Below are 13,854 nucleotides of genomic sequence, written 5' to 3'. Positions count from 1 at the left end.
GATTTGGACTGTCTTTCAAACAGGCATCCGCACTCCCTTATCCACCATGGCCACGCCCATGGTAGCTACGTGTTGGAAATCCATCAGCAGCTAGACTGATGAGGGGAATGGGGTGTGAGCACACAATGAAGTACTGCTTCACCTTGATGAGAGAGGGAATCCTGTTTTGTGATCCCGTGGATGCAATTGGAAAGACTCATGCCAAGTAAAATACCCTAGGTTTGAAAAGGCAAGTGTCATATGTCTTGACTTGTACAGGGAACCCGAAACACTCCAATTCACAGCAACAGAGAAGAGAATAGGGATCTCGGGGACTGGAGGTGGGGACAAGGAGAGCTGATAGCTGGAAGATACAAAATCTCATTTAAACAGAGGACTGTGTTTTCAGTCTGTTTCCTATACAGTCAAACATACTGTACACTTTAATATTACCAAGAAAGTACATTTTAAATGTCATCATCAGCAAAAGTAAAGCTCTCAAGTGATGTGTATATGCCCTCATTAGCCCAGTTTCACATTGCATTAATAAACCATAGAATCACTTCATGCCCTGTTAATTCATACACTTAGAAATTGTCAATTCACTCTAAAATGAAATTTATTTTTAAAAAATATAAGTAGGCTAAATTGAAAAGCATTAGAAATATGAGATGTGCACTGGCTTTCAAAGACTTGTACAAAAACAGAGGACTAAGAAATGTCTAGTTTTAGTAACATTTTGGGCCTGTTGAGTTGGGTACAATACATTTTTTAACCTAATTTCACCTGTTTTTAAGGTTAATATAGGGAAATTCTACTGATGTAACTTTAGACTATATGCTGTGGACGGTGTGGAAAGGATCCTCAGGGTAGCCAGGGTCATCAGACTCAAACATGAGCTGGATTTCTTAAGTAACCTGGCAAGAAAACTTGTGGAGTGTTTGTTTTCCCCCTTTGAATTTAGGGAGCCCTGGGTGGGAGGGCCCATTAACACAGGATTCACCAGTCCTGCCTTCTGTAACAGAGACTTTGCAGAGCCACGTTCTGGACTACAGCAGAGAGGGATACTCCAGACCCCTTTCCCAGGTGTGACAGGCCCTAGGAGAAGAAAATCCCCTGGCAGTTCAAAGGAAACAATCACTAAATCTCCACAACCTTTGCAGTTGGACCCTTTTATAGCTGGAGACCAAAGAGAAGCCAAAATGGGCTCTAAGTTTTGGATTTCCACAGAACAAGCAGATCCGACCTGATTGTTGAACCTCTCTACTATAAGGGTTCAAACCTTTAAATCACTAAGATGCCTTGCCTTACTTCTTTTGGCATTACTACCTTAAGCCAAGTTAGCTGCTGAATTGTTCGAAGGTTGTCACTTACGATCAGCAAAGATAAATCTTATTAACTGCCCTTCTAGGTTGTCCAGAGGATATTGGCTCTCAGCTCAAGGTTTATATTGAAGTGACCTCGTTTTCTTCTTAGAAATAACAGATAGCGTTCACTTTGTCAACCTTTATGTGTGTGTTATGTTTCTAAAAAGTCTCTGGAAAAGACTTTTTTTAAAGACCTGGAACAAGAGATTATTATTTTTTTGATGGAAAAATACCAAGCTATTTCATAAGAACAAGCATTTGGGTTTATTTAATGTGTGTCTCTAAAAACCGAATAGAAGCAACAATAATAAAAAAAACCTGTGTGGAGATTATCGTTAACTTAGCATGGTTTGTGAGGTGGGTATCATTGTCAAGCCAGTTTTACAAATAAGAACCTTGTGTTCAACATGGTGGAGTGAGTAGCTAGAACTATAGGTCTCTCTCTCTCTCTCTCTCTCTCTCTCTCTCTCTCTCTCTCTCTCTCTCTCTCTCTCTCTCTCTCTTAAAGAGTAAAATACATTTTAACTTTATAAAACACTTCCAGGCATATACACAGAGAGAACACACAAAAATGTTTCAGAAAGACAATTTGTTTTACATACTTTCATCCAACAGAAAAGAATCCGGAAAGCCAAGACACGTGTGAACCTTTTCTTGCCCAGCGTCTGGTCACTGGTCATCCTCCATAGCAGTAAACAAACAGACAGAACACAGGCAGAAGGGATCAACTTATTCAGGCCATGGCCACCGTGTTGGCCAAGAAGGTGACCTGTGGATATTCAAGGTGACTGAAGTCTGCGAATGCAATTAGAAGATGTGGGACCATAAAAAGAGGCAGTGGGCTGAGGAATACGGAACAGTAGTGAGACCAGGGCTGGAACTCGTGTGGCTATTCGTCGTGTTTTGTTTAAAAATGCACAGCATGTCTAGACGTTCCTCCACCAAAGAATGGATAAAGAAAATGCTGTACGTTTACACAATGGAGTATTACTAGACTGTTTCCTTTTTCCAAAAATGACATCATGAAATTTGCCAGCAAACAGATGGAACCAGAAGAAAATCATCCTGCGCGAAGGACAGATGGGTCTCCCTGGGACCAAACATCTATTAAGGATATCACATGATCTCTAGAGTCACTGCTTCCCTTCAAGGATGATCTCCATTCTCAGAAACAACACTTTAAAAATCGTATTCCTGCTGAAGAGAAGGATACTTGTTCAGATTCAGAGCTGCTTGGGGATGGAGGAAGCTACCTTAGCAGGAAGTGAACTTGCAAGACAAAGAGGGGGTGGGGCGGGGAGGGGCGGGGAGGGGCGGGGAGGGTGGGCAGGGCTGGCGGAACTGTAAAAAGACCTATCTAAACTGAGCACAGTGATTCTTCTATCGTCGAGATGAAGCGATTGTCTTAGGTCTTGTTTATATCATCAATAAGAAAGAGGAAAATTCTGGGCGGTGGTGGTGGGGCGTGACTTGAATCCCAGCACTTGGGAGGCAGAGACAGGAGAGACAGCCTGGTCTGCAGTGCAGAACGAGAAAGAAGAAAATACTCAACTATAAAAAGGCATGTTCAGTTGCAAAGTATTACCATTAAAAAGGACTGTATTCTTTTTTTTTTTCAAGAAAATCAAATAAATTATTCCGTCAAATCCTCTATGAAAAAATTAAAATCAGGAACTGGCGAGCCAGCCTGGTGGTTGCGGGTGAGTACTGCTCCTGCAGGAGACCTAAGCTGAGTTCCCAGGACTGAGATCACGTGGCTCATGGAGCCCTGTAACTCCAACTCCAAGGCATCCTGCACCTCCAGTCACACACCCACACAGAGACGCACAATAAGACAAAACGTAAAAATATTCACATCGACTTGCATGTTGCCCTCACTCATAGTTTCAAACTTTATGCAATTGTCTGTCTGCCACGACTCAATTCCCAAATTGTGAGTTAAGAGCAAAATGATGAAATCACTAAGGATCTGCAATTCCTAAGCTAGATCCCAGCACTTGAAGTCCACTCAGCCCCCCCATGACTATTTATCTCAGGATTTAAACAGTAACCCTAATTGTATTCTTTGAACACCAAGCCCCTGCCCCACCTCCCCACCACCACCACCACCCCCATCTCATAGTTAATTAGCTGGGCAGGTCTTATAACAAATTCTGAAGCGCTGGGTGGTAGAAATACTGTTGATAATTAAACACCACAATAGCGGGGAGCCTGTTTCAGGAGCCGTGAAGTGGTCTTAGCCCAGCCGGACGGCTTGCCACACACCCACAGACCCTCTATTGTGCTGGCTACGGCCGGCCGCTCGGAGGGACAGTCGCTGGGTTGGAGAAGGGATCGACTGCCAGGAGGTAGAAAAGGCTAAAGCTTGCAGAGATCAGTAGCAAGCCAGGCTAGAGAAGAAAACAGACTGTGGAGAGAAGCGAAGAAGGAGTAGAGAGACCCAAGATAGAGAAAAGTAGATGGGGAGGAAGAATGGGCCAGAAGACAGACACCCCCACGCCACCCACAGCCAACCAGCCAGCCAAATTGAATGCGCCAACTCCAAGCTGAACGGTGACTGGGAAACTGTAATATATCAGTAATACGTTGGTTCATATTCATTTTGATTTAGTAAGAGTTCTCGGCGGCGGTTAAAAAGACTGCGAATCGTGCTTCCCTGGATTTCGGCTTCTTCGTCTTTAAAATAGGGAGAGTGAAAAGGTTCTCATTCTCGAGTCAAATCATATTAAAAATAAATAAATAAATAACAACAACAACAACAAAAAGGTTCCCAGAACTAGGGTGTCAAAACCTACCCTTATCACGCTTCCGCTCATGATAAAAATTACCCAGCCCAATATAATTATCATATTCACTCGCTTTTGCCTAAAGTAAATTAACCCAGTTAGCTTGATTATCTCATCTGAACAGATGCTGCTGTTGGCAGTTAAGTGGGTCATTAATAATAGGCAGAAACATGACTGCTTTATAAGTCAGCTGGTTTGGTAGCAAAAAGAAAAAAAAAAAGAAAGAAAAGAAACTTTCAAAAGAGTGTTTTATTAAGCTATTAAAAAATCCATAGGAAAAAAAACATAAAGATTTGCCTGGTGGGATGGTTAGAGAACAGAGGCTCAGCCTCGTGCCTTTGAGATTTGTCCACTCAATTACCTGTAACAACGGAGGCCAGTGAGCGCAGTCTCGGGGACACCTGGGATTGAGCCTGGGGGAGGGGGAATTACGAAATACTTTCTCTTTTTTCAAATAAAACAAATCTCCAGTTTGAAGGGGTTTCCCCCACAACTCTCATCTAAACAATTTGCTTCCACTCAATTCTGCATGTTGAAACCAGTGTTCTAGAAAAACGCAAGACACGGGAATACTGTGGTTCCGGAGATGTCCTCCGATTCCTACCCTACCGGATCTCGCCACAGAACCGTCCCACTTTGCAGAGCACTGGGCTGTAGCCCCTCTTGGACTGTGCACCTGGCTGTGAATTCTTAAAGCGCCCTCTTGGTAGACTCTGAAAGGGCAAAACTGCTTCGTGTGAGGAAGAGGACCAAAACCTAGGAGGAGCAGAGGGTGCAGGACTAAAAAGTGTTACGAGGGGGAATGCAGGAAAAATGTCCCGGGTCGGGGGAGGGAAAGCCACGCACAGACCTCAAGAGAAGCTGTCCATCTGAAATGCCACCGGGGATTCCCACCCGTAATAACGGTTGTGGATATAAAAATTAATAGGGGGGATTTCATAGTATTAGAAAAATTTATTTTTATAAATCATGTGCCTATCACCCGAGTGTTGACGCATGCATGCAATTCAAACATCGGGCTTACAATAAAAGACCCACTGAATAACTTAACAAGGACAATTCCCCCATTTTCTCTGTAATTTGGAGTGGAAGGAGGAGGGGGCCGGTGAGAGAGAGGGCCCAGTTACTGGGTCAATTAATCAACTTGAAAACTCTGACACAAACTCTGACGCCTAACCATGTCTAAAAATACACAAATGTATACGAATTTGTTTTAAACTGTCAATGCCTATATTTAGGGCCTTCCCAGCAAGCCTATAATGAGACTGTGTTTGAGGGCTTCAGTCATAGCAGGCTCTACCATTAATCTGAAGTTAGTTAAATTAACAGCATTTAGCACTGGCCTGTCAGTCCAAACTACTCCAGGAAATTGCACCTTGAGGCTACTAATATTGCCAATTTTTCCACTGGAGTGTGTGCTCGTGTGTGTGTGTGTGTGTGTGTGTGTGTGTGTGTGTGTGTGTGCATTCCCCCCCCCCAGTACCTCCATATTCCTACAACATCACAGTCTCACTACATCCAGCACTTACATTATCATTTATTCTGGCCTCCTTTAGCCTTCCCGGGGGGATTCTACACAGCGTAGCTGCTCGGTCAAAGAGATTTTTGGCTTTATATTTATTTGTTTATTTTTCTGTCATGGCTCATGACTGAGGCTTTAAAAAAGGGAGCGTGACAGTATTTCGAGTACATGATTGACTGCTACGACAACATTCATTAACCATGCCAAGCCTGCAGCCGAACACAGTCCCGGCTGTTCTGAGCAGCCATTCTAAGAAGAAAGAAGAAAAGAAAAAGGAAAGGGGGGAAAAAAAAAGACTCAGCTAATTTTTCATTGACCTCATCTGTAAATAAATTTAGACTGATGGTTCTCAGGGGCAATAATAAATTAGTATTCATTTCCTGTAATTAACGCAGACATGCTTATGAACACAGAGTATCTGAATATACAACCACCTAATTTCCATTTCAAAATACGCCTAACACACTTTCACTTGAGTTATCTTCGTAATATTTCCCCCATTAATTATAAAGAATGAAATGGGTGGGTTTTGCTTCCCACTCATCAGAAAAAAAAATATTGTTTTGGTCACAGGGAGTGTCAGACACATTCTTACGGGGAGCGTCAGACACATTCCAGTAACACATCTGCAGACCTTGCCTCTGACTTGCGTCTCTGTACCTGTGGTCCTCCACCACTATTCCAGAATGAAACTGTCTCCTGTCTTGCCACTGGTTGGGAGAGGCTCCTCAGAAGTGACAGGTGACCACCTAAGCAGACAGTCCCATGCAGACCACAGGAAGCAGCCTCAAAGGCATGCACAAGAATGGGCAACTTCTACCACTGGTATACATTTGACCACACAGGGCAGACTGAGTAAACACTATGATGTAAGCCAAGTGAAGCTTGGGATGCATCAGTGAGATCCAAATACAAACCTCTAGTAAGCCTTGCCCTCGGGACATGGATATTTCTGGACAAGGTGCATTCCTGTAACCAGACCACAATCAAAGATCAATGTAGGGTTCGGCCATCAGAACCCGCTAGCTCAGATGTGGCACCAGTTTGAGACATTTCATTAGCGGTGTACAAACTGGTTAATACTAATAGGATCCTAAGGCATACATGCAAAGTTTTCTCTATGCTAAGAAGAATGTGAAGGGGTTTGCAACCCATAGGAAGAACAACAATTTCAACCAACCAGACCCCCCCCCCAGAGTTCCCAGGGACTAAACCACCAACCAAAGAGTACACATGGAGGGACCCAGGGCTCCAGCCGCATTATGTAGGAGAGGACAGCCTTGTCAGACATCAATGGGAGGAAAGGCCCTTGGTCTTGGGAAGGCTTGATGCCCCAGTGTAGGGAAATGCCAGAATGGGGAGGCAGGAGGTGGGAGGGAGAGACCCTCATAGAAGCAGGAGAAGGGAGGATGGCATAGGGTATTTCCAGAGGAGAAACCAGGAAAGGGGATAACATTTTAAATGTAAATAAATAAAAAATCCAATAAAAACAAACAAACAAAAACAAGTCAAAGGAAATAGGAGGAGGAGGAGGAGGAGGAGAGGAAAGAAGAATGTGATAAGGGCAGAAAATTTGAGCTGGCTTCCACCAAAAGTTTCTTTAGAAAATCAATTCTGGGAGAATGTAATCTGACCCGAGAATTTGCCCCACAGCCTTCTTGGCCCTGTCCCAGATGTTTGTCCCTCCAAATGTCATCGATACAATCATGACCAAGTATGTCACTGGGAAGCATGTGTCAAGATGGCCAAGGAGCGAAGGGACTGTCTTAACTTGATGAATTTGCCACTAGATAGTGAATGTCATATTAGGCCTTATCAAAGTAAGATCATTAATAAGAAACACAGATCCCAGGGTCTCAAGAGTTTTTTTTTTTTCAAACCAGGAGATACCAAGCCTAAGCCACTGCACTTCCCAAGGAGAGCTGTCTATCATCCTGTCTCTTTTCCTCCCAGTTGTCAGCCTGGAGAGCCGAGCAATGCATCTCAACACACTAGTCCAGGAGGCCCAAGACAGGGTGAGTGAGTTGTCTGCCCATGTGGAGAATGAAGGCTTCACTCTGGACAACACAGAGAAGGAGAAGCAGCTGAAGGCCTGGGAGTGGAGGTACCGGCTCTACAGTCGCATGAAAACTGGCTTCGAACACGCCCGTGAGTATGTGCGAGAGGCTGGGGGCGAATTAGGAGGCCGAGCTTCGGTCTGAGACAGCCAGGTCTTTTACTGATTGCATTTTTCAGCTCTCCAGCGGTAGATGACTGTTGTCAGCCTGTTTGGGGCCAGAGCTCCAGGAGGCTGTAAATGGGTCTTTTGTCTTGCTTGATTTGCTGACTCCTGATTGGTTCTCTGGCCACAGCCTTGAGCTCTGGGTGCTTCTGGCCTCCCTCCACCACATCCCCACTCATCCAGCACTTTCCCACAGCTACGCCCTAATGCCTAATGACCCAATGGTCTGATGGCCTAAGTGGCTATATTTTGGGATGTGGAGTTGGAAAAATATTTATTTGCCTATTTGTCCGGCTTCTGCTTCAAGCTCAAGTTTAAGGTGTTTTCCATTCTCTACTGTATTTTTTTTTAAATGGAGAACGAGAAACCAAAGAACACAACAGAGAGAGATAGTCAACTGGCCCATGAATTCTGCTTTTATCCTCATTTCCATTCTGTATGCCAGCTCTTTTTGCTGGGGTAAGGCAGTCCAGGATAATACTTACTGGCCGTGCAGAATGTTGCTGACTGAAGCCCCGGATGAAAGAATATATACTGTTCAGGTGTTTCAGACACATTAAACTTAGATTCTATAGTATTTTTATCTTACCCCAGAAGATTTCCCTAAAACTAAAATGTACAACAAAGCACTAAGCTCTCATTCTAAAAGATTTTATTTAAGCAACTAAAACAATTTGGAGTTTAACTTCCAAATTGAAAGAGAAAACTCAGTCCCATCCTTTAAAAGCCTCTCTGGGAGAGAGTTAAGCACCAAGTGCAGGAACTGAGGAGATGGGTCCATAAGGGCCCGGATTTGTGTCCCCAGCACTCAAATAAGAATCCAGGCATGGCCACACCACCCACAGATTTAACAGTGGCAGAGTGGAGGACAGGAAATCGATTGCCTTTTAGACTTTGGGTCTAGCTCCAGGTTCAATGAGAGATCCTGTCTCAAGGGAATAAAGTGGGGAGTGATTGAGCTTCCACTATTCTTTAAGGAGGCAGAAATATGTTTGAAAAGGGTTTGAGAATCTAACACGTCGCCAATGATTTCCCCTTCTGTGCCAGGAGCCCCAGAGGTGCCAGCCAATGCCTGTCTCATGGTAACCAGCAGCACGTCTCTCACAGTCAGCTTTCAGGAGCCCCTCAGTGTCAACGCAGCTGTGGTGACCAGGTACAAAGGTAATGAGCTCTCCGTCTTCTCTCCCTGTTCCTTTCTGGAAAGATATCCAGGGAGTGGGGATGGATTGGGCAGGTTGAGTGTTTGGTTTCCACACTGGTGGGATTGTTTTTATCCCCTTTACTTTTGAAGCCAAAATATAGCCATGCACATCATTGTAAAGACTGGGGGTGAGGGGTGTGGTGTGACTGAGGATAAGTCATGGGGATATTGAACAGGACCAGGCTGTCATTCCCTCAGTGAATGTCTCGTTCATGTGTGCAACAGATCTTTTCTATGGAGCATAAGGCACAGAGCAAAAAACAGAGCTGATCTGAGAGCAGGGAGGCTAAAGTGTGGGGTACCAATAGAAGGAGCAGTAAACATGGAAACTGACCACTATATCCCCACTGACAGTCACTGGGGCCAAAAAAGAAGATGATGGTAGGATGGTGGCATGGTCAGTAAAGTCCCCAAGATACTTGGCTTTGAAGAACAAATGGGAGCTGGAAGGAGATGTTGGGGCCAATGTAAATTCTACATGGAGAGAACAGTGAATACAGCTACCAATGCAAACGAGTACTGGGACAATCAGAGGAGGGGACGTGCAGAGGGTCTGGGAGCAGAAAAGAATTAGAATAGAAGCCAAGGAGTTAAGACTTTATACAGTGAGCTTCAGAGAGCCCTTGGATAAGATGGGGACCGGACTACAAGTAGATGTCTGAAGTACTTTTAGTGTGCATGATGGACTGGGGGAAACTGACAAGGATTTAGAACTAAAGAAAAATAATGAGATATCTGTTGAGAAGCAAGGTGTGGCAGCCTGAGCCAGCTACAGCAGCAGCACTGGTGAAGGACAGGAAGGGCCCATAGGAGGAAGAGATGGCAGGACATCACCAAGCCAGCCAACCCCATGCACAGCCCCTGCTGTGTATTAAGCACTGTTGGAGCTTGCAGGACACTGCTTAGTTCTTACAGCTGCATCATGAAGCAGTGCTGTTTATCCTCCCTTTACCTACACTAGGGATGATAAATTACAGAGTTTGCCTAGGGGTTCACAAAAGAGTCCGAGTTCCTCCACTCTGGGCACGCATGAATGTGGGAAAGGAAAGGTAATCTGTCAGCTTTCTGATCCACAGGGGCATTCAGGAAGACCCTGTAAAGCTCTCTACCCACGCTCCAGGGTGCTGGTGGATGGGAAACTGTGTGTTCGAGTCCCCACCCCTCTCTCTACTCTGTGAAACTATCTACCTAGAGCACAGGCCTTCCTTTCTTCTACCCCGGGGTTTCTTCTCAAGAGTACGCAGTCTATCTCTGCAGTGCATGACAGCTTTCTGGGGGCTTGGAACTGCCCAGGTTCCCTCTATTTGTAATAGCTAAGGTAAGAGACTGCAAGTGGATTGACTTGGTTATCACTGGATTTTCTGTGTCAAAGAGAGGGCAACTTAGACTGCCAATAGTCTTGCACAGAAGCTCAAGAACTGCGTAGAAGTTCGAGCGGTGCATAGAAGAAGCCTGAGACTAATCCTTCCAACTGGCTCAGTATTTCCTCTCTCCGTTGTCTCATAGGCCAGGATTGACCCTCAGAGTTGGGATTGGACGGCAGGGTTAAGCATGGACAACCCCTCCTTTTCCTCTCTACCTCTCGCCAGCTCAGGATTTTGATGAAATGTTTCATCAATGGCTGCCCAACTTGACAGTTCCTTCTGCTATGCGATTAGTGAGCTATCAAGCCTTTGCCCAGCTCTTCCTTATTTAACCAAAGCCCCAGCAAATTCTACCAGTGTTCACGTTTTTAACTCTTCTCTTGGGATGCGTTTGGGCGAGGTGGGAAACGAAAGGTCGCAAACAGAGCTCTGTGAGTAACTGGAGAGGATTAATTAAGCATTATAAATAGAATTGTCTGCTGCGTTGTGAAGCTGGCTTCCTTGCGCTAACGGAGGCCTTAACCTGATCACTCTGAATAACATTTAAAGCAGCTGGCAGCCTACTGTGTCCACAGAGACAGATGGGCAGTTTTTTAATTCAGGGGTTGAAGTAATTATTTAATTGTGAAAATATTAGGAAAATTACCCAGAGACAAAGACAATTATTTTGTTTCCTTTAAAAGGAGAAGGAGGAGGAGGAGGAGGAAGAGGAGGAGGAGGAGGAGGAGGAGGAGGAGGAGGAGGAAGAGGAGGAGGAGGAGGAGGAGGAGGAAAAGGAAGAGGAAGAGGAAGAGGATGAAGAGGAAGAGGAGGATGAGGAGGAGGATGAGGAGGAGGAGGTGGTGGTGGTGAAAGAATTGAGAAGTCCTCAGAATATAAGGACAATTATCTAATTGCTTATAGGGAAGGCTTAAGCCTGCAGTATTTGGGGTTTGGCAAAAGGCAGGCCACACTCACCCTACGCTCCAGAATTTCAGAGCTCAGCAAAACCTCAGGCATATCTCAACAACTAAATGTTTTCTCCCTTCGTGCTTCAGCCAACGTATATTCAGGGGTTAGGGGCGGAACCTGGCTCTTTGTCATGCCCGTCTGTTTACATTCATCAGCATGGTTTGGAGGAGTCTGTGTATGTACAGAAGTCTTTTGTGAGCATCTCTTTGGGAGCCTTCTTAATACTCTGGAGTCTTGCACCAGGCCAATTGCCATCTCCTTGTGGGAGATTAAAGGTGTCCATTACAGCTTAAAAGCCAGGAAAAAATGGTTCTCAGTGAAAACCACTGGGTTCTCCTGTCTGCATTTTCACCAACTGCAGTAAGATGGGGCTGTTTTGAGGTGTATCCTCCTTGGATGCAGGGTCCTTTCATCCTTCTGTCTCATCTCACCAATCTCCATGGTTTACAAAGAGCGGCTAGAGTTGTCACAGATGCTCTGGGGTTTGGGACCATCGCCAGAGCCTTGGTCAACATTTTCCTCCTCATATCCTTGGGTAACTGGCCCCATCTCCTCATTTGGAGATTACACGCTATTTTTCTGCAGGCCAAAATGGAATGGATTTTCAAAGTGATTTTGTTGCTCCTTGCAGGGCGAGGATGAGGGGACTGGAGCCTGGATAGATGAGAGGCAGCATCCTGGAACAGGTGCAGTTACCTGTTACAGCCAGGAGTGAGCATCTGTCTCTCTGTGTCTCTCTTGTGTCACTGTCTATCTCTTTCTGTCTTTCTCACTGTCTCTGTCTCTCTGCCTTTCTGTCTCTCCCTCTGTCTCTCCCCCTGTCTCTCTCTTCCTTCCTGTTTCTGTTTCCCTGTCTCTCCTTGTCCCTCTTTGCCTGTGTCTCTCTGTCTCTCTATCTCTCCCTATCTCTCTGTCTCTCTCCATGTCTCTACCTCACAGTCTCTATCTGTCTCTGTCTCTGTTTCTCTGCCTATGTCTTCTCTATCTCTCTGTCTCTGTCTGTGTCTGTGTCTCTCCCCCTTTCCTTCTCCCTCTCCTCTCTCTCTCTCTCCCTCTCCTTCTCCCTCTCCTCTCTCTCTCCCTCTCCCTCTCCTCTCTCTCTCTCTCTCCCTCTCCCTTCCTCTCCCTCTCTCTCTCTCTCTTTCTCTCCCTCTCCTCTCTCTCTCTCTCTCTCTCTCTCTCTCTCTTCTCTCTCTCTCTCTCTCTCTCTCTCTCTCTCTCTCTCTCTCTCTCTCTCTCTCTCTCTCTCTCTCTTCTCTCTCTCTGGACCTGAAGTAGTGACACATGTGGCTTGCCAATTACAAGATGCTGTGATAGGTAATACAATCTGTAAGTGCTAATCATACTTGTGAATATGCCCTTCCCTGCCTCTCTTCTCACCTTGTTCCCTGAGAAATTAGAAGCCCCAACCCTAGGCTGTCACGCTCCTGTAATCCCAGCACCCAGGAGATAAAGGCAGGAGCATCCACACCAGCCTGGGCTACACAGTGAGTTCAAAGCCAGCCTGGGATATACAATGAGATCTTGTCTCACAAAAAGGAGGGGTTTGGATACAGCTCAGTGGGAAGCTGCTTGCGTGGGATTCATAAGGCTCCAAGTTCAATATTTAGCACAGAGGGAAAAAAGTCCTAATGTCTGGTCCTATCATTGAATTGCTTGGCTCCTCTTTTTTTTGCTCACATTGCTTGGCAAAACAAGCATGATGTCTTCTCATAGAAGTTGCCAGCACCTTCTAGGAGCTTGTAGCATATCTGCTGGTGTCTCTACCAACCACCATTTCCAGGTTCCATCTCAGGAGGAAAAGAAGTCCAAAAAAAGCCTAGGGACAGATCTGCTTCCAGGAGGGAATAGTCCACCATATGCTCTTGAAACCCCTCCGCTGATAGTGTTACCATGTGAGAACTCACAATCACGCCATCTTCTTTCAAGACTAGAGAAGAAGTTAATGTCGTGTGCGGCACATGCCCATTGTTTGGTGTTCCCACTCCTTTCACTACCATTACCGTTTCCCCTCTTGAACCTTGTAGTTTCAAGGGCATGTATCTAACAAGAAATGTGAACAATGGCATTGAGGAATACAATGATTTTCCGTGTTTAATTGAAGAACTAATCCAAGCATGAGCACAGAGCTGCTATCTTGGTTACTAGAGTAAAGCCCTGCTAGAATGTCTTGAAGAAAACAATCCCAGTTTGATTTCAGAGAGGGAAAGATGACCTATGAAAGCAGTAAAAAGGACAGAAAATGTTATACCCAGAAGATCCACACCTCAAGGGATCAGCTTGCTTCCTTAAGTATACAGGTTAAAAAAAAAAAAGTCGAGGGGGTTGGAGAGATGGCTCAGTGGTTAAGAGCACTGACTGCTCTTCCAGAGGTCCTGAGTTCAATTCCCAACACCCACATGGTGGCTCACAACCATCTGTAATAGGATTCGATGCCCTCTTCTGGGGTCCCTGAAGACATGG

At 45.2% G+C, this 13,854-nt stretch overlaps 1 protein-coding gene across 6 annotated transcripts in view; it reads left to right on the top strand.

Annotated features, from left to right (window-relative positions):
- The window catches only part of Ankfn1 (ankyrin-repeat and fibronectin type III domain containing 1), a 388,671-nt gene that overhangs the window by 257,268 nt on the left and 117,549 nt on the right, over positions 1-13,854 (top strand). For all 6 annotated transcript variants that reach the window (XM_039087383.2, XM_039087381.2, XM_039087379.2 and 3 more), the window contains exons 6-7: positions 7,608-7,802; positions 8,923-9,036. In XM_039087383.2, coding sequence (XP_038943311.1) covers positions 7,608-7,802; positions 8,923-9,036 — 309 coding nt within the window. The remainder of the gene's footprint in view (positions 1-7,607; positions 7,803-8,922; positions 9,037-13,854) is intronic.

Source organism: Rattus norvegicus, chromosome 10 (genome assembly GCF_036323735.1).
Source record: "Rattus norvegicus strain BN/NHsdMcwi chromosome 10, GRCr8, whole genome shotgun sequence".
Classification (NCBI taxonomy): Eukaryota; Metazoa; Chordata; class Mammalia; order Rodentia; family Muridae; genus Rattus; species Rattus norvegicus.
This window is presented reverse-complemented; position numbering and strand designations above follow the sequence as displayed.